At 37.4% G+C, this 21,489-nt stretch overlaps 2 protein-coding genes across 7 annotated transcripts in view; both read right to left on the bottom strand.

Moving 5' to 3' along the window:
- Window positions 1-892: 892 nt before the first annotated feature.
- LOC125239870 (gastrula zinc finger protein XlCGF57.1-like) lies at window positions 893-16,412 on the bottom strand. The gene is made up of 5 exons (XM_048147596.1): window positions 16,222-16,412; window positions 11,795-11,918; window positions 9,558-9,617; window positions 5,126-5,173; window positions 893-2,387 (listed from the first exon to the last, which is right to left on the bottom strand). Exons 1-5 carry the CDS (start codon window positions 16,381-16,383, stop codon window positions 985-987), a joined length of 1,797 nt encoding a protein of 598 aa, XP_048003553.1. The 5' UTR covers window positions 16,384-16,412; the 3' UTR covers window positions 893-984.
- A 3,356-nt stretch (window positions 16,413-19,768) lies between these two features.
- The window catches only part of LOC125239750 (zinc finger protein OZF-like), a 31,239-nt gene continuing 29,518 nt past the window's right edge, over window positions 19,769-21,489 (bottom strand). For 4 of the 6 annotated variants that reach the window (XM_048147416.1, XM_048147412.1, XM_048147410.1 and 1 more), the window contains one exon: window positions 19,769-20,494. In XM_048147416.1, the coding sequence (XP_048003373.1) occupies window positions 19,956-20,494 (539 nt within the window). In that variant the 3' untranslated portion in view covers window positions 19,769-19,955. The remainder of the gene's footprint in view (window positions 20,495-21,489) is intronic. The other 2 variants (XM_048147413.1, XM_048147411.1) reach the window with 1 other exon arrangement.

The raw sequence follows: 21,489 nt of genomic DNA, 5'->3' as shown, positions 1-21,489 counted from the left end.
TTATTTCATGAAAAGGATGCTGGCTGCCTCAAACACTGCTCCGACCGCTGTCTACGCGCAGAATACAGTAAACTACAGTACACTGTCTTTTAGAATAAACATTTTGTCGTGAACACAGGCCAGACAAAATACACATAATAACAACAAGACAGAAAGGAATGAATTGCCACAATGACCTCATCTCAGCGCGTTGCTGGTTTTTACTTTATCGTCCTTTTCTTGCTCTTCAATTTTTACCAGACGCTTGAAAGTCTCCCTAACCCTAATTTCTCAAGCTACGTCAGGCGGAAATTATCAAATTCCTAACAGTATTTTCTAACACAAATAAAATTGTCTTCGGTTACCGCGATAGTTACTCATGAAATAAAACTATGAACTATGGGGATGAATTTTAAATTCATTATACGCGATTTAATCCGTTTCCATAGTTTTATTAGGTACATATATAAAATTCAGCGTTGATCTCTTGCTATACAGCGTGTGGATTCCAAAAATCTTATCTGTTCAATAAAAGAACCATTTTTTGTTTTTTTCCTATTATGTTGTTGAAAAGATTTTTTTGATGAATTGACATTTTAGTAATTGTTATTTCGTCAATAAGGTTCTCTAGTATCTATATTTTCTCAATAATAACAATTATCCTGTATATATCTTACGAAAGTCAACTTATAGTACTAAATGTGGGTAACAAAATAGGATCGATTAAAATTTGCTGACGTGGCTATGTCCTTAGGTCCGATAACAATCGTTATTAATATATGCGCCCGTATGGAATACACACGCTGTATAAAGGGTATTTTTTTAATTATTTATTTGCATTTATTAATTTGTTTTAATTCATAGCTATTATATGCAATATGCTTACAATGAAACACGTTATAAGTTATTATATTTTTATTCAAATTGTTTTTATACATAGATACTGAAGAACACATTTGAAAATAAATAACATTTTTTTTACTATCAGAACACTGAGATCAAATTTCACCAAGGATTGCATTTCTCTTTGTGTCTACGTTTATGCTTTCTGAAACCTGACGGATGTGCGAATTTCTTATGGCAAATTTCACATGTATAAGGTTTCTCACCAGTGTGAGTGCGGTAATGAAACTTTAAAGTGGACAGCACTTTGAACTCTTTGTTACATATATCACACGAGTGAGGCCTCTGTCCAGTGTGGATCCGACTGTGAACGATCAACGCGTTCTTATGTCTAAACTGCTTATTACAAACCTCACATGAATGCTGTTTAACCTCATCATGAGTCAGCATGTGGCCTTTTAAATTAGTTTTTGTTCGGAACGGCTTCAGACATACTTCACACGAGTAAGATTTTTCCCCTGTATGAATTAAATTATGAGCTTTTAAAGTACATTTTTCTAAGAATCGCTTATTACATATTGAACAGGAAAATGGCTTTATCCCTTTATGCCCATTAATGTGCCTGGTTAGGTCGGCCTTACGCATAAACTGTTTTCCACAAATATCACAACAGAATAACTTATTTCCCGTGTGCGTAACCATATGAGCATATAACGTACTGTATACTGTAAATTGTTTTTTGCATATTCCACAGGAGTACTTTTCCCCTGTGTGCACGCGTTTGTGCAAGTTCAGAACATATTTTTCTGGAAATTTTCTGTTACAAATCTCGCAGGAGTAACGATAGTCCCCTGTATGTGTTACCATATGTTTGCGCAATGAGCTCTTTAATGCGAATGGTTTTTTGCATACATCGCAGCAGTGAGGTTTTTCTCCAGTATGAGTCAATTTATGTTTGATCAAATTTGACCGCTGTGGAAACTGCCTTTGACAAACATCACAAGAGAATTTATATCCTTCAGTATGACTTTTGATGTGAACTTTTAGAGTACATTCATATTTAAACCCTCTTTTGCACACCTCACATTTGTAAGGTTTGTCCGTCGTGTGTACACGCTTATGAACATCCAAGTCATATTGTTTTGAAAACTGTTTATTGCACGTTTCACACGAAAACGCAGTGATGTGGCGTTTCAAATGGGCATTTAAACGAAATTTATACGTAAACTTTTTGTGGCATATATGACATGAATTTAATTTATCTCCGGTGTGTACTGAGATATGTCTATCCAAATAAGATTGTGTAGTAAATCGTTTTTTGCATATGTGACAAGAGAATTTTCTTTGATCGGTATGAGTACGTATATGTCTAAGTAGATTCTGTTTTAAATTAAAACTTTTGTCGCAAGAATCACATTCGTATCTTCTCTTGGGTGTAGGGGTGTGGCCAGATTCTTTGCGCTCAGTGTCACTGTAGTTGGATTTCTCACTCTTGAGTCTCTTCTCGTTTTTGCATATTTTCTTCGTCTCATGAAAGAAAGTATCATCCGTGCTGTCCAATGAAACTGGAAATAAAATCTTTGTTGTATATTTGGAACAGTCCCTAATGCTGTCAAGAGAGAAACAGGATCAATCATAAAAGATAAAAAAAGTAACAATGAATAGAAGAAGGCCAGTGACACACCTTAATAAAAACATTTTTTTTAATTATTTTCATGTTAATGGTCCTGTCCTATTATAGTAACTTTTTTTTATACTACGTCGGTAGCAAACAAGCATACGGCCCGCCTGATGTAAAGCGGTCACCGTAACCTATGAACGCCTGCAACTCAAACAGTGTCACATGCGCGTTGCCACCCCATTAGAAACGTACATTCCCTTTTGCTGTGTTAAGTACACAGCAAAAAGGAGTGTACAAGTTCTAAGGAGGGTTCGGGTTGCGACGACTCTAAGGAAAATAGACGGAACAAGTTAGTTCCGTAAGTCCTCCCGTCATCAGCACACCGCACCCTAGTTGAGCTCCGGCAGCCTTACTCACCGGCAGGAACACAACACTATGAGTAGGGTCTAGCGCTATTTGGCTGCGGTCTTCTGTAAGGCGGAGGTACTACCCCAGTTGGGCTCTACTCTAAATTCGAGCGAGACGATATCCGCTGTGCTGTGTCCTACCACAGAAAGCGGAATATCATTCGCTACGCCCTACCTCCTACAAACTAAGGCAATTACTACATTTTTATCGTTGCTTATCAAGAATAGTGGCACAACTCAAAATGAAATGCTACTGCACTTTACACTCTAATTCTTACTGGTAAGATTAACATTCGAATGGCATTTCATTTTGAGTTGTGCCACTCAGCAGTTCTCGAAAAGTTTGTACAAAAATTAAGGAAAAAGTTAAATTTGTTCTTATTAATTCCTATTTTGTTACCAAGATTTTGTTGATGAATTGAGATTTTATTAAGTTTTATTTCGTCATTAAGGTTCTCTAGTATCTATATTTTCTTAATTATAACAATTAACCTGTATATATATCTTACGACAGTCGACTTATATTACTAAATGTTGGTAACAAAATAGGATCAATTAAATTTTGCTGACGTGGCTATGTACAAAGTTGCCGGGAACTGCTCCACTATTCTAGATAAGCGCTTGTGTAAGGCCTGGGGGGTTACCATGACGTGTTAAAGCCGTTCAGTTTAGGTTGATAGAGAGGGACGGAGCTATGTAACTGCTATAGCTGTGTCCCTTTCTCTTAACCTAAACTGAACGTCTTTAGTACGTCATGGTAACCCCCCTGAGTGCTGATATTAAGCGTGCGGCGTGCAATTCAAACAATTGAAGCTCACACAAGTGTTCTGAGTACGCTGCATCGGGTGGACGCACGCTCGCCCGTCCGCTGCACACTTCGCCGAACCCAAAGACCTATATAACTTTGTAAAGACCGATAAAGTCTGAAAAAAACGTACCCCAAAACCATACAGAAAAAGGTACGGAGAGCTAGGTGGCGATACACCTTTGGGGTACGCTCGGCTAGATGGCGCTAATATTAATATTTGACATTTTAAAACATATCAAGCTAAGAATATGGGCCAAATTGTCAAACCTGAGGTTCAAAAGTTTTAAGCTTGTGTCGAGAGATGGCAATCTATGCACTGTGATAACTAGAGAGCGGATTTCATGTAGCGATTTAAATATTAATATGGATATGATTAGTGCATTTTTTTTAAATACATGTCATGTGGATTATATTAAGGTTTTACAATCTATCGCATCTACATCGCACACCGCAAACTTCGCTGACTAATTAGATTAAATTAATGTTATTTTCTGTAAATGTAATTTTTCTTTTCTTTAAATGTAATTATTTTTGTAAATATCTACATGTAAAGAAAAGTATTTCATTCTAAATAAAGGAGTTTGTATACAGGAAGCGAATTATTTTAATTTTTCTATTTTTTGAGCCGTAATATAGAAGTTTTTACAAGAATTTATATAAATAAATTATTAAAAATTAACAAAATTTTTTTATTTATTAATTATATTATGATTATTATTTTTGCCCAATATTCACAAAAGCATCCAAAAAGGGTTTTACTTTTATACATTTTTTGTGTGTAGAAAAAATAATAAATTATGCGAGTCATATCCATATTAATATTTAAATCGCTACATGAAATCCGCTCTCTAGTGATAACACATTTTACTTTGACAGTCATTCTCTATAATACTCGATCCTCTTTGGCCGAACCGAACGCTCCGAGCGTCCACTCACGCCTTACACCTAGGCCGATAGTCCACTATCATATGTTTATCATGGCAACATGCCGTCCTTTTTCTTCACCTTGGAGAAAAAGGGAGGCATACAGACCTCTGATCATATATAATTACCTCTAATTATTCTATTTAGATATTGAAAGAGAACGCAGGGCGCTGGCGGTGAGGAGTAACATGTTGGCCCGCAGGTTTGCTCGTTGCTCAGATCAAGTGAAAAATCACACTTTTTAAAGCTTTTTGTCACAGTTTTTATACGAGCAGCCTGTGGTTCAAATGCACTCAGAAAGCCCTCAGTGCCCTGAAAGTTCAATATAATAATGGTTTTCGGGTGTTGTTGGGGCTGTCACGCTTCTGTAGCGCTTCTAAAATGTTTGCGGAGGCACGCACAGACGGGTTTCATGCCATATTGCGCAAAAGATAATAAACATATGATAGTGGACTATCGGCCTTAAAATGAAGAATACGGTAACAGGTGTCTGCACACAATTATTTATTTACTCAAGAGTTTTGTAATGGCAATAAATCTTACCTGCAATGACTTTTTCCCTTGTCTCTGTTTTGAAAGAGGATTCTCCAACTGAAGCAAATAGAAAAAGGATTTATAATACATACCATAATATCCACACTAATATTATAAATGGGAATGCTTGTCATTTTGACATGGTTGTAGAGTGGCCTAGGGTTCCAATTGGTCGACTGTACGTTAAAAAACACGATAAAAGATAACGGTTTTTCTATAACTTTCGCTCTACCTACAAGCAAGTGTACAATTACTGTGCCAGTGTGGTAAAAATATTATAATTTCGCATTATTTTCATATATTTCATTACAGCTAAGTTCCAAAATACTTAACTCCTTGCGTTATTCCGGTATTTGCCACGGCTTATGGGAGCCTAGGGTCCGCTTTGGCAACTAATCCCAAGATTTGGCGTAGGCACTAGTTTTTACAAAAGCGACTGCCATCTGACCTTTCAACCCGAGAGGAATTAATCCGGTTTCCTCACGATGTTTTCCTTCACCGAAAAGCGACTGGCAAATATCAAATGACATTTCGCACATAAGTTCAGAAAAACTCATTAGTACGAGCCGGGGTTCGAACCCGCGACCTCCGGATCGTAAGTCGCACACTCTTACCACTAGGCCACCAGCGCTGTAATAATTATCAAAATGTATTCTTCTGAACATAGCTGAACATAGCCATATTAACCGATTCGTTGCGTGTTCCATTTTCGAAAACTTTAAGGTGGCTCGCCTAGGTTACCCGAAGCTCAGGCTGCGTTAGATGGCGTTAATCTGCAAATTACCAGTCTTATTTTTTTTGTGGAGTCGTACAGGCATTTATATACTTTCAATTATGCTTCGCGAACATTTAATATTAAAATTGACGTATTACAACAAACATTCAACTTCTCATTGTAACGTTAATCCCCTCAATGTAGATAAATTTACTATTTTACACTATTTTTAAGTACCACTCACACATACAAACAGTGTTTTGTGTATTCCTTCTAGTCGATAATTTCACGCGGCGACAGCTTGTTTAAATAGCCTTGCGGTAAATACGTGCCATCGCATGATTTGCATGGAAGTACTGGGTTCGAATCCAGGACTTTTTCTCTTTTTTTTTTTAATACTACATCGGTGGCAAACAAGCATACGGTCCGCCTGATGGAAAGCGGTCACCGAACCTATGGACGCCTGCAACTCAAAGAGTGTCGCATGCGCGTTGCCGCCCCATTAGAAACTTGTACACTCCCCTTTGCTGCGTGTGCACAGCAAAAGGAGTGTACAAGTTCAAAGGAGGGTTTGGGTTGCCGACGACTCAAAGGACAATAGACGGAACAAATTAGTTCCGTAAGTCCTCCCGTCGTCAGCACCCCACACCCTCGTTGAGCTCTGGCAGCCTTACTCACCGGCAGGAACACAACACTATGAGACACTATTTTTTGTTTTATTATTATACATAAATGTATATGTACTCGTACAGTAGTTACTGAGCGTTTTCCACAAAAAAGATTAAAAACCTATTCTGTTACATGGTAATAATTTTTGGGTTCGTCGAACTCACAATTTCTAACATAATTATCCTAATCTGATATTTTAAAAAATTCCAAAAAAGTATAGATAAATTTTAGTTTCTAAACTACGATTCGAATGTTTTTTTTTCTAATTGTTTATTTTCGATGGAGCAAGGGTATTCAAATCGCTTTTGAAATCTTAAATTAGTAAATGAAAATGCAATAGTTAATTGAGTAACTTTATGCTTTAAAAACTCAAGTGGACTTTTTTTATCTAAGGAGTAATTTCGATAAAATATTATATTTAGCGAGGGTATTAAAAGTTGTGTTTTATATCTCAACTTAACAAATAGAAAATCAAAATGACAATAAAAAAATCAATATGTTCTCTAAGATAAAATTGATACCTTCGGCTCTCCATTCTTGCTCGGTCAATAAAAAATACGAAATTTATATCCAAAAAAATACAAAAAGTTTATAGAATCCTGGGAATCGAACGCACATTCACGGCGTGACAGACGACTGTTCACCCACGACGCCATTACATAACACGCTGTTAGAGACGAAATTGGGCTATACATATATAATTATTTAAATATAAATAATAATGTCAAATCCATACTAATATTACAAATGGGAGAGGGTGTGTGTCTGTTTGTTTGTCCGTCTTTCACGGAAAAACCGGAGCGACGAATTGACGTGATTATTTAAGGGGATTTAGTTGAAGGGATGGAGAGTGATATAGGCTACTTTTTGTCTCTTTCTAACGCAAGCGAAGCCGCGGGCAAAAGCTAGTACAGCACGGGTAGCATGGTCGCGCGATAGACGATAAAATATCAGGCCGTCCCTGTCGCACTATTAGTAAGTGCGATTATAGGGACGGCCAAATGTTTTATCATTTATCGCGCGACCATAATTGCCTGCCTGGACCAGATTATATTGATGATAATTATTATTTGTAACCATTTAGTTAATATTGTCTTCAGTTACCGCGATAGTTACTCATGAAATAAAAACTATGAAAACGGATTAAATCGCGTATAATGAGTTTAAAATTCATCCCGATGTTTCAAACACTTTACAGCGTTCGTGGTCAACGGGTGACTGAGGAAAAATTACAATGTGCAAAAGCTACCCATATTCTTGTATATAACCATTTAGTTGTTGAAGAAAAACATTCACACAACAATAACATAGGTCAACCAGCTCAGTAAATGCAATACTTTACTAATACTATGCCCACACTATAAAAAAAACACACATTCACACAACAATAACATAGGTCAACCAGCTCAGTAAATGCAATACTTTACTAATACTATGCCCACACTATGACCTATGTATAATGTATTATACCAGACGTGTGTATTTTATTTTATCAACAAAGGCATAATAAAGGATTGTATTGTATTTTTGTATGAAAAAAAAATAGGAAAGCAATATAGTAATAGTCAAATATTCCATTAAAAAAATAAAAAATACTTAATAAATCCATAAAAGTTCAAATGATTAAAAAAAACTTCGGACTCGAACCCACGATCTTCTGCATCATAGTCGGTCGTTTGACCGAGACGCCATTTCGATTTACATTAGCAGTGTCGAAATACACGACATGTATCTTTGTTGACAAAATGCGTCATTATTTCTGAGTCTGCTTGAGTTAACTAAACCAATATCTTTAAATAATTACTTGTCAAGAGCCAAATGTCACTGATGACAATGTCAACTAAAAATGCGCGAAATATGACGGCTCTGTGTCTGTACACAAAATTTGGCACGCACATTTACGTAAAATTAATAAAAAATTCACATGGATTTGTCCATGATTTCTGTATGAAACAATGTATTTCATTCACTACCGCGACGACGGATAATGTATAGTAGATGTATGCGCATATTTTTATTTAGTTGTAGTGTGCGGTGACTAAATAAATGGTAGATGTTTTTTGTATGGAAAGCGAGCCACCTTAAGCTGTGGCGGCGAACAACTTTTGTCGATTTTAAAATCACACGCCTCGCGTGTCATACGCCACACATAAAAAACGTTGATGACACGCCCGGCGTGTCATTCGCACAGAAACTGTTAGCATTTATTAATATCGTCAAAGTCTAAAAATACTAAAATGGTGACTATGCGCATAGATAGACAGATAGCACGAATGCGCGCCAAGGATCTATGTGACTAATCGTGCCAAGATGCGAACCTATCAACCGCGATAAAACCTTGTAAATTTAATGTACATTACAATGTACATAGTTGTTGTAATCTAATTTGAAAACGAAATAAAGTAGAATTTCCATTGTTACATTGCTTTTTGAAACAATAGTTATTTGTTATACAAGGGGGCAAAGTTGTATTTTAACGCCGAGTGTGGAATTAAAAAACGAGCAAGTGAAAGGATTCTATAGTTGAACTCTATGGTTCGTTAATAGAATCCTGAACTTGCGAGTTTTTTAACACACGAGATGTAAAATACATTTGCACCCGAGTGTAACACAAAACTTTTCCCCTCAATATAGCGAGGAAACTACAACGCAAAAAATGCGTTTATCACTGCTTCCAGTAGTTTCACAGGTGGTAAATCATTTTTATTACTAGATTCACCTACTTTTATCAATTGTAGAGCAGTTCATTTGTCTTTATTCAAGGTCAAATTACTTTACCCACTAGTGGATAAAATGCGTTTTTACCCGCTGGTATTAAAGGACAAAACACGTGTTTCCGAGCTAGTGAGGGGAAAACGAAATTCTCACGAATTTGACTTTTATAGAATAAGGTTCAAATTCTAAATGGGAAAATGAACTATGGTCGGCCTTACGAGGACAAGGTTCCACTCCCCACCAAAGCTCATGAGATAAGAATATTCAGTCGAGATTATATGAACTGCCCTATCCTTACTTTTACTAAAATTCTTGACATAAAAATAAAAACATTGAACTTACAAAATGCTGCATCGTCGTTCGTGTCATCATCATTTTCCAATTTGACTGCAGCTCCTTCATCTGAAACAATGTGAAAAAAAAAAAAAATATGTAAAATTTTCACTCTTTACATTTTATTTACCAGCAATTCCCGTCAACTTTGTACAATGCCACGTCAGCAAATTTTAATTGATCCTATTTTGTTACCAACATTTAGTAATATAATTCTACTTTCGTAAGATATATACAGGATTACAGGATAATTGTTATAATTAAGAAAATAGAGATACTAGAGAACCTTAATGACGAAATAAAACTTAATAAAATCTCAATTCATCAACAAAATCTTGGTAGCAAAATAGGAATTAATAAAAACAAATTTAACTTTTCCCTTAATTTTTGTACAAACTTTTCGAGAACTGCTGTTACATCAAGGACATATGTAGCTCCGTAAGTTCCGCCATTTAACCTAGTAAGCCAGGTCCCCGCAGAAAACCAGCGCTGCAGATGTCCGCAGCATTATGCTCCTATTTTAGCGTCTAATGTTTTTTTGTTTGCATGACTTCTGTTTTATTTGTACTTTGTTGTGACGTTAAATAAATGTATTCTATTCTATTGTATAAGCTACAGTCTAAGAAAAAAAACATACCCCCGTAACCATATAGAAAAAGGTACGGTGGCCTAGATGGCGCTACACCTTTGGGGGACGCTCGGCTAGATGGTGCTAATATGAATATTTGACATTTTAACACAATATCAAGCTAAGAATATGGGCCAAATTGTCAAAACTGAGGTTTAAAAGTTGATGGCAAGCTATGCAGTGTGATTACATATTTCACTTTGACAGTAACTCTCTATAATACCTACTTGATCCTCTTTGATAGGCAATAGGCCCTCCGAACAGTCCAAACATTTATAAAAACGAATATCAAGTAGTTTGGTGTTGTTTACATTCATTTCCGTAGACACTTTGCTGGGACATCAGTCTTTCGTGACCACGACCAGTGCAACATGGCCGAAATGTTCGAAAAAACCGGCCAAGAGCGTGTCGGGCCACGCTCAGTGTAGGGTTCCGTAGTTTTCCGTATTTTCCCAGAAACTGAACCTATCAAGTTCAAAACAATTTTCCTAGAAAGTCTTTATAAAGTTCTACTTGTGTGATTTTTTTCATATTTTTTAAACATATGGTTCAAAAGTTAGAGGGGGGGGACACTCTTTTTTTCCCTTTAGGAGCGATTATTTCCGAAAATATTAATATTATCAAAAAAAGATTTTAGTAAAACCTTATTCATTTTTAAATACCTATCCAACAATACATCACACGTTGGGGTTCGAATGAAAAAAAAAATCAGTCCCCACTTTACATGTATTTTTTTCCACTTTTTATTTTACTACTTTGTCGGCAAGATTGATATACATATCGATACCAAATTTCAGCTTTCTAGTGCTAACGGTCACTGAGATTATCCGCGGACGGACAGACAGACATGGCGAAACTATAAGGGAACCCTAAAAAGGTAAAATAATGTCATTTTATCGCGGTCGACATGTGAGTGACTTTAAAAATGTGTACAAAACGCGAATATTTAAAGTATGATACTGTTTAAAATATGAATACTAATCCATTTGTTTTAAATAATTATTTTTATATTCATTTAGTCCTTATTCATAAGAAAGTCACGAATTACGTGCCGGGAATAAATTATTAGGGGAGACCGGGGCTGGTTGTCACAAACGGCAGTGTTTGTTGATACAGGAAACTATAGAAACGTTAAACAATAATAAATAACCCATAATGATAATTTCCCGGCTTCGCCACCAGTGGGCTTGATCGATTTTTCTTTAGTGTATGGTATCTATTTCAGTTTATACATACATACAACACATACATACAATCACGCCTGTATCCCATAAGTAGGCAGAGCACACGAAACTACTCAAGTTTCAGTGCCACTCTTGGCAAATAAAGGGTTGAAAGAAAACGAAACTGTGACAGTGCAGTGACAGGTTGCCAGCCTCTCGCCTATGCCACAATTTAACCTATATCCCACAGTCGCTTTCTACGACACCCACGGGAAGAAAGGGGGTGGTGAAATTCTTAACCCGTCACCACACGGGTTTCAGTTTATAATAAGAAATAACTTATCTCTTTCTAACATTACCATAGCATTTATGGTTTAGGAACCATTGCCGTTTGTGACAACCTCCCTCTGTGACAACCAGCCCCGGTCACCCGTACTGGGACAGATAGAACTTACTTTTAACAAGCAAAGCTTCCTGCAGCTTGGTCTGACTGTGCTGCACTTGTAACTTGAAGTTGTTAGCGTCTCGGAGACTCTTCACGCACACCTCACAGATACCACCATCGCTGACCTGAACAACCTGAAAGATAGACACTGATTAATTATTATATCCATACTACTATCACAAGTTGCAAGCTTCCCTTGTCAGATGTGTGGCAAAATGTGTCGCTCTCGCATAGGTCTCTTCAGTCTAGACGTGTGCGCCGATCAAAAAATGATCGGCGGCGGCGTTTGTCAAAAAATCGGCGGCGGCGGCGTATTTTCGGCGTGAATTCGGCGTGACCTTGATTTCATGTTTCTTATATAAAAATCATTTATTTGTTTTTATTCTTGAAAATTTGAGCAATACAGGTGTACTGCGTACACTTTTATATAAAATATGAGTTAAATAACACCTATAAGTGAACACGGGACAGGAAAAAACACTTTCGAGTATACCCAAATAGTTACCCTTTGCGGGTCACTATCAAGTTTATCTTATCGCTAAACGACTATTTCGGCTAGATGTCAGAAAATGTAAATATACAGTCAGCATAAAGTCAATTCAGCTGGGATGACTTGAAAGTAGAATACTCAATCAGAAAAAAGTTAATTTAACTGGATGGCTAAGACTTATAGAATGAATGAGTAGCCAAACGTCTGGAAATATACATAGTCCGTATGATTAGCATATCTAAAAAGTCAAAAGTGAAGTTAGTTCATTGACGTCAACACAGAACGATACAGTAGCAAAACGTCCGGAAATATAATGTGTCATGGACGTCATGGTTTATAATAAATATGTAACAGTTCTTATTAACAGTGCGAGAAGGTTTGAATTCTCAAGGCACTTAAGCATTTTAAAACCAGACGTTTTGCTAACGGGTCGTTCGGCGTTTATTCTTTTTAGCAATAAAAACATTAAACAATCCAGACTTTTTGCTCCTCGACTGTTTAGCGTTCATGTCTGTTTTGTAACACAGACATTCGAAGATGAAGATGTTTTGCAGTTAGATCATTTTAAATTGTTACGTTTTAAGATCCAGACGTTTTGCTAAAGATGCATTTAGCATTCATGTCTACGTAGCCACAAAGACATAACACAATCCAGACATGTCAGCTATATAGTCTTTTAGCGATAAGGTAAATTTGATAGTGACCCCCCTTTGCTGGCACAAAACCTTTTTTGATCAATGTTGGCTTCCATCAAAGGATTCCTTCTCTAAGTAATCATGAATCTACAACCATCTCTTTCTTTATGATGAGCTTAGTGATGAAATTAAAGAAGAACTTTGTGCCAAATGCGATCGTCGGCTATAGCTATATCAAACTCATTCGGAAATGCCTTTTGCTTATTTGCCACCCTTTGACTTGCCCGCCGGTGCTCAAAGATGTGCCATGTAAACTAATAAACTAGAAATCGTTTTGTTGGTTACTTTATTTTCAATTCGTAGTCTTTTTGGTACAGTACAGAAGGAGTAGTATAAAACGGACTTGAATTGATGAATGCTAAGCTTCCGAGCAGGCCAAGGTGCAAGACGTGGGTTTCGTCATAAAACGAAACTAAGATGCGAGTTGGGAGTGGAGCCCATGTTGCTAGGCAAAGCGATGGCAGGTGGACTAATATTTTAACAGAATGGTGTCGGCTTACAAATGTAAGAAGCGCTTGACATCCGTTGGCTCACTGGGTGGACGACATCCGGAAAATTGCGGGTCAGAACTGGATAAAGAGTAGCTCAGGATCGGGACAAGTAGCGTACTAGAAAAGAGGCCTATGCTCAGCAGTGGGTGAAAAGAGGGTGATATGATGATGATTACGGACTTGTTTGTAGATCGGGCCACGCCAAAGCTGATTTTTATGAGGTTGGGTCTACGCCATAAGGGTAAGAAAGCTGAATTTACATCGGTGACCTCTCAAAAGCATACAACTTCAGCAAAATTCCAATGATACCGTCCTTATCTGTGTCGAGGAAAAAAAGAACTTTACACGCTGAACTATGCTGGAAAAGAACGTCCGGCATATAGGTCTCGGCATTTTGAGTTGGACGCAGACAATTTATTAGAAAATGCGGTTCTGTTTTTTGCGTCTTGGAACCACTGAATAATTTTCCATGTGCTATACGATACGTGCAGGACATGTTTGCACCTGATCGGTGGGCTAAAGTAGCAACTGAATGGTTGGTTACCGCAGCTTCGCCGGGGAAAGGAAGACCAAAAATAGAGATATTACTCGGACGGCGGGAGCAGGCATCAAACCGTGATGAGTGGACAAAGGAAGAGGAGGCTAAATACCCAGCAGTGGGACACATATTAGGCTACTTAAAAAAAACACGATTCTATCACATGAAGTTTGACACTTGCCAGTGATTGGAACCACAGAGAATGGAATGAAAAGCTTCATTTCCTGCAGAACTAGATCAGCAACGAAATTAGGATCATGCAAATTGAAGCAAACCTGGGTTACAAAAACAATCGCCGCCTATTCAATCTGCTGATTTACAGTCTTACACACAGCGGCTATAAGCCACATGCCGACGCGGTGGGCACGTGGGTATTTTGGAACGGACAATATTTCGAGGAGCCATGAAATCTTGAATGGATTCAATGGTGATCTAGATGAAAAGATAGCAGAAGATCCAACAGGGAAAGTTCTTGGCTCTCCAGATATGGTATTCTTGTAGTGCTGTAAACAATTGTGTCAAGTCGTATGCCAGATCAAAGTCGTCACGATCATAGATCTTCCCCCATATCAGGTTTTTCGCATCTTTCTTAGTGCTAAATACAGAATATTTTAATAAAAGTAAATTATATGTATTAGAAATTGCATAAAAAGTCCAAAAATGTAATCAAATACCAAGTTTGAGCAATTTATTAACCACCAAGGTCACGCCGATTTCACGCCGATTAATAATCGGCGGCGGCGGCGGCGGCGCGCCGGCGCGGCGCACACGTCTACTTCAGTCATCAAAAGCGATGTCTCTCGGACATTGCACTATAAATCGTCTGAAATAGCTAAGGCCATATATATATATATATATATATATATATATATATATATATATATATATATATATATATATATATATATATATATATATATATACTAGAGATGGGCCGAATATTGACTTTGCCGAATACGAATACTCTTACCGAACCGAATATTCGGTTACGCCATATTTATAAAGGGGATGTCATTAAAACTATTAAATTATTGATAATAGTTACATATGTTACTACAACTATGTTTTTAGGATTTAGTGGATAGCTAAAACTTAGTTAAAACAACTCTGAACTCTTCTCAACTTTTAAACTACTGTTTTTTAACTTTTTTACAAAACAATTGTATTTATATTCTGACGCATAGGTTTCTCTCTTTTTAGCAGTTCCTTAAAAAGCTACTTATGTAAGATCTTCATTAGTTATTTACTTTGTTTATTCGGTAAATATTCGGCAATGCAACCGAACTATTCGGCCGAATACAAACATTGAAAAACTTGCCGAATATGCCAAATACCAAATATTTACCGAATATTCGGCCCATCTCTAATATATACATACTACTATCACAGTATAATACCACTTTCGCTCCCCGCTGAAAGTACCCTTCCCTGCCAACCTATCACTGCAATGTCACAAATTTGTTTTCTTTCAACCCCTTAATATCCAAGAGTCACTGACACTTGAATGGTTTCATGCTGTGCTTCAACCCCTTTATATGCAGGCATGATAGTATGTGTGTATAATCATATGTGAAGTGCTGTTAATATTTCCTCAGTTCACCGCGAATAAACAAACAGACACGGCAAGGAACTCTGTTTAATTAAGTGTAATGATTTCAATGTCAATATAAATTAGTATTCTCCTTCTTCTTAGTTGCTATGTAAGGCTTCAGAGCGCCTTATGTATCACTGCGACCTATTCTGATCTATTGTGATCGCCACCTACTACAACTCTCGATCAAGTCCTACAAATTAGGCTTGTGTAGGACATGTACTAATAGTACAAAAGACACGATTCCCTGCACTGTACTAGACCGAACTACTCCCAAATGATTCTGCTCTCTAGTACATTTAGTACACTCACACACGCGCAACAGAATGGGAGCGAACGGAGCAGGGTCAAGGAGTGACAATGACAGCAAAGCGATCCGTGCGATCCGACCGAGAGCGCGCGAAAACGGCCGATCAGCTCTCGGCTAGTACGAGCGAGCGTTACTGTACGTCATATGCACAATTTGTCTTTCGCTCTCTCGGTGTACTACTGTCCTAAATGTCCTAAAAGAACGAACTAGTACACTTCGGAGATCGTACTAGTTGGGAGCGATCTTTTCAGTGAACGAGCAGGCACAACTCTACAAATTCGAAGATTTGTAGTAGTATCTAAATTAGTATTACTGTACTTACATGTATATTGAAGCACTCATTGAGCATATCGGAATATATCTCACTTTTGTCGAGATGTGTGTACAGTGTGGTCAGGCCCTTGTCAGGAGGCCGCCGCAAGCAGCAGCGACACGACTGCAGCATGTCCGCTACATTATCCGATGTTTTCGTTATATTATTCATTACCAATCGCTCAGAATTCCAATTGAGAACCAAAGAGACTATAATCACTATGTTGAGAACTGAGAACTGTCAAAAGTGTCAAATATAGTCCAGTTATTTTTTTTTTCTATGGACCATGGAGAATAGAAATAAGGAGGAAAGCTGTCGAAACAAAGCAATCGCAAAAATGACCGGCTGGAGCCGACATAGTGTGGTCACCCTACATGATACATTTGTATGAGAAAAGTTATATCTGATTATCTTTAAAACCAAACAACGAATATAAAATATTAGATGGTGGATATTTAGTAAAATTTTTTACTAAATGTTGAAGTACTTTCGGGTGTCTGTGGTGCTACAAATCTTAAGATATTTACATTTTTAACTTTCTCAAAACGTGTGGACTGAGTGAGCACTTACAAAAATTTTATAAAAAAACCTGACACGTTAGTGGTTCGTTTTGTATTTTACAAATTCCCATTTCACTTTTACTAAACTATACACATATAATAGCGGTCTAAATCTTATGTTTTTCATCAAAATTCGGCTTTTGAAAAGTGTGAGGATTGAGTGAGCATAAGAAACTATCTGTAAAAAATTAAATACGTCACTAGGTGATCTAAAATTTATAGAGGTAGGTTGGCATATTTTTTACTAAATGTTAGTATATAAATATTACATGTCAAATGAATACATTCACTGTTTTCGTTGGTAGTTTGTGAGAACTGAGTGAGCACATGTTAATGACTGTATCTTTTGATTTATCTTTTTACAAATTCAGAGATTCGTTTTACAATAGTTTTAGAACTTTTACTAAATGATCAGCATTTTTATTTTCGGAAGGTGCTCACTCAATCCACACGCACACATATAATCAACTCCTTTGATGTTCACAAAATGACACCATTATGCGTTGTATTGTAAATCCTAAGGTGACATCATGGACATTGGACAGTTTATGAGGAGAAATTTTGCCTATAATAACATTTGATATTACACGGATACATGTAAAAATTCTACGGCTAAGCGTGTTAAAACTTGAATGTCTTATCCTTCTTTTACATTTCAAGCGTATTTCAGAATGGATACTATTATTGGTTTCCTCAAGTTAACAAATTAAAACGGGGTGTTTTTTCTCCAGTCACGGACATCTGCCGGCGTATTATGATTCCAATTTTATCATCTATCTATCCACGTGGATAAAGCATCCGTCACGCTTTGGCAAGTAAAAAAAAATAATATATTAAAATTTAAACTGTTTATTTCAGTCATTTTTTATAGAATTTTACAAACAAAAGTCAGTGTGAGAGTGACAGTTGTCTTAACCACGTAGACAAGTGATAAAATTGGAAGCATGATACAAAGAGCATTGAATCACAACGTTTTATTGTATTTCTTAAGTTTCTCAGTAATAATAATCCCCATACGGACAGTAAGTTTAAAATTTTACTTTTAAAGCCAACCTGATACTTTTGAGTCAGTTTTATATTATTATTTATTTGTTAGTCTGTTGTGTCCCACTGCTGGGCAAAGGCCTCCCTCTCTTTCTTCCACGCTTCTCGGTTTAAGGCAATGTTCGGCCAATCTTTTTGAAAGAAGTCAAGATCGTGCCGCCATCTCCTTCGCGGTCTGCCATCACGCCGCGCTATGTTTAGTGTCCATTCGGTACTTTTCTTGGCCCACAGGTCGTTTGGCATGCGGCAGATGTTTTATATAGCCCAAGTAAAATTAATATGCGTTATTTTAACATAACATGGTTTCTTGTACATTTTGGTTTTGTAAATTGTTCCTTGTCCATCATAGGAGGTACGCAGTTCTCCGGTTCCAGTTATGGACCCTCGCAAAATAACACTATTTCTTAATATCTTTGGAGTAACCAACTAGCATGTTTATATCTTATCTCATGGTAAATATGGTAAGTAAAACTCATTCAAGTTAACACCGAGTATTATTTATTTATTAGTTTATACATTAATTCAACTCTCATAGCAACATTACTAATACTTCGTCCTGATAGTTTTTCAAAAACTGATAACTTATATCTTACCGCCAAATCCCAGAAATAACCGAATTAAATGAAACTTCAAAATTAAGCAGCTCTATGACTCCTGTTTATGGTACAATGCAGTCAGTTTTTACATCGTACATATTTTTAAGTAATTGTATTTTTTTTTGCCCACAATGGCAACACCGTCCATTATTTTATAGGGTATTTTACATGAAATAAATGTTATATAATCCTTTATTTACACTCGTGTTAGTGTATTGTCTATTTGTATTGTGCATTTTCACTCATGTTTTTAATTGTAAACGGGACTTATATTTAAACAGAAACGTAAGTCTTACGCGATTAAATCCCGTTTACAATTAAAAATGTATTTACATAATTTTGTTGTATGTAGGCGCCCTCTGGCCTATTTAAGAATAAGAAAAAGAAAACATTTATTGACAGTATTGACACACAAATAAATATTGAACATATTTTAAAAATAAGATAGACAATTTGGCAACAACGGGCCCAGCATATCAAAGTTTTTTTGAAATGATGAATTTCAACCGCAATGAGTATTAACATGAGTTGATTAAACTGGCTTCATCGAAGAATAAAGATTCGCATATCTCGCACTCGTACGACTCCTCTCCGGAGTGGATCCGTCTTGTGTCTGTCTAACTCCGACTGTGATGGAAACTGGTTCTTACACTCTTCACAAGTGTATGGCTTCACTCCAATATGCGTATCTGAATTATTTTCATTTGTATGTTTGTTACTTTTTTCATTACTCGGTTGAGGTGTTTCATGATTTTCTGTAGACCCTCTTCGAGTTAAATGCATGTCATTGACTGAACCTTTGTATGACATGGTTCCATCGTGGGCTCTTTTTCTATGTGTATCTAAATAAACTTTTTCTGTAAATCCTTCATGACATTCTTCACAACCGTATGATTTAATTCCTCTCTTTTCTTGGGCTGTATGTGCTTTGACACCACGGTAAGTTATTTCATGACGTTTTAAATTCGCTTTGTAGTGTAAACCCCTTGTTACAAACCTTACATACATATGGCTTCACTCCACTGTGAGTATTCTCATGATATTTTAAACTCCCTGTAGATGTAAACCCCTTGTTACAAACCTTACATACATATATGGCTTCACTCCACTGTGAGTATTCTCATGCCTTTTTAAACTCCCTGTAGATGTAAACCCCTTGTTACAAATCTTACAAATATATGGCTTCACTCCACTGTGAGTATTCTCATGATGTTTTAAACTCTCTGCATATGCAAACCGCTTGTCACACACCTTACAAATATATGGCTTCACTCCACTGTGAGTATTCTCATGATGACGTTTTAAATTCACTTTTTGTGTAAAACCGCTTGTTACAAACCTTACATACGTATGGCTTCACTCCACTGTGAGTATTTCATGCTATTTTAAATTCCCTGTAGATGCAAACCCCTTGTTACAAATCTTACAAATATATGGCTTCACTTCACTGTGAGTATTCTCATGATATTTTAAACTCACTTTATAAGCAAACCGCTTGTTACACACCTTACAAATATATGGCTTAACTTCACTGTGAGAATTCTCATGAATGATCAAATTCCCTTTTGTTTGCAAACCCCTTGTTACAAACCTTACATACATATGGCTTCACTCCACTGTGAGTACTCGCATGAATGTCCAAACTCCCTTTTTGTGTAAACCGCTTGTTACAAAGCTTACAGGCATATGGTTTCATTTCACTGTGAATTACCAAATGTGTTTTTAAACTTCCTTTTCGTGTAAACTCCTTGTTACAGACGTGACATACATGTGGTTTCTTTTCATTATGTTTAACGAAGCGATTTATACGCTCATCTTTTTGTGATAAATGGTTTTGTACATGTGTAATTAATCTAGACTTGTGCGTGAAGTGCGCCTGGCAAGTGTCGCAGGTGTAGGGTTGTGTGCGGGGCTCTCGCTGCACAGTGGCGGGCGGCGGCGCGGGGCACGGCTGGCTCGCGCGCGGGGAGTCGCGGAGGCGCGCGAGCCTCACGCAGCAAGCCATCGCGAGCTGCTGTCTGGCGCGCAAGGACACTGACGGCGCCGGCTCCGGGTCCGCTCCAGCCGCGCCGACTAATGCTACTGAAACAAAAGCATTTTTACTATAGTGAAGTTGACTCACGTGCACTGTATGGGACAGCACTTGCTTTATAGGTGAGAAGAGTGACGTGGTTATCGCGCATAGCGCCTGATGAAATATGCAATACGTTGATAAAATTAAATTTGCAGTGAAAGTTACCTAATTACATTTCTCATGTCCTGTACTGACCACCGTTAAGAGATTTGCCCGTATTAGAATTACACACTGTCTAATATGGGTCTAGCCTGATTTAAGACATATAATGTATAAACAGTACTGTTAGTGACCTGGGTTCTAGCAGAATTATCAGTTGCTTCACCCGAAAGGTGGAGCGTATTACTGAGCCAGGACCCTTTTGTTTTTGCTGCAACGCACACATCAAACCCATCCACATTTTAATGTATGCTATAGTTGTTTGTTCTATAGTTTTAGTACTTATTATTGTATATTTTTGTTTGAATTGTGTAATTTTGGTGTGTATTGTAGCAAACAAATAAATGATAAATGACAAAATAAATTTAATAAAGCTATAGGTGATGGGCCGCTGTGAAATAATGAACTGATGGACAGTTTCATCATAGTTTTTTCAAGTCTAATTTGGCTATACCATGTGGCCATGGCAATAGACTTCACTCAAGATGAAGAGACTCGGTTCTGATACTGGCTGTGGCAGGAGTAATGACTAACCCAAGCTCTTTCATGTGGCACATGGATAAAACTAAGTTGGCTCCATCCGTGGTGGGTGGGGAGCCAGTTTGCTGAAATTTTTCAATGTTTGTATGGATACTAATGTACCTATAACGACGGGGGAGGGGACGCCGTACCCGTACGGGATGAGGCGAAGGCGCATAGCGCAAAGGTTGCTGCACCAGCGAATAGTGGGGCTGTCTGTGACAGATCCACGAGCGTTGGCAGCGGCAACACGTGGACGTCCGCAAGGACGGGGGCGAAGCGTAGGGGCCACGGCGGAGCTGGCCATCCCAACAGCACCAACCCG

Source organism: Leguminivora glycinivorella, chromosome 26 (genome assembly GCF_023078275.1).
Source record: "Leguminivora glycinivorella isolate SPB_JAAS2020 chromosome 26, LegGlyc_1.1, whole genome shotgun sequence".
Taxonomy (NCBI): domain Eukaryota; kingdom Metazoa; phylum Arthropoda; class Insecta; order Lepidoptera; family Tortricidae; genus Leguminivora; species Leguminivora glycinivorella.
Note: the sequence above shows the minus strand (reverse complement) of the source record. Positions and strands in the feature narration are given on the sequence as shown.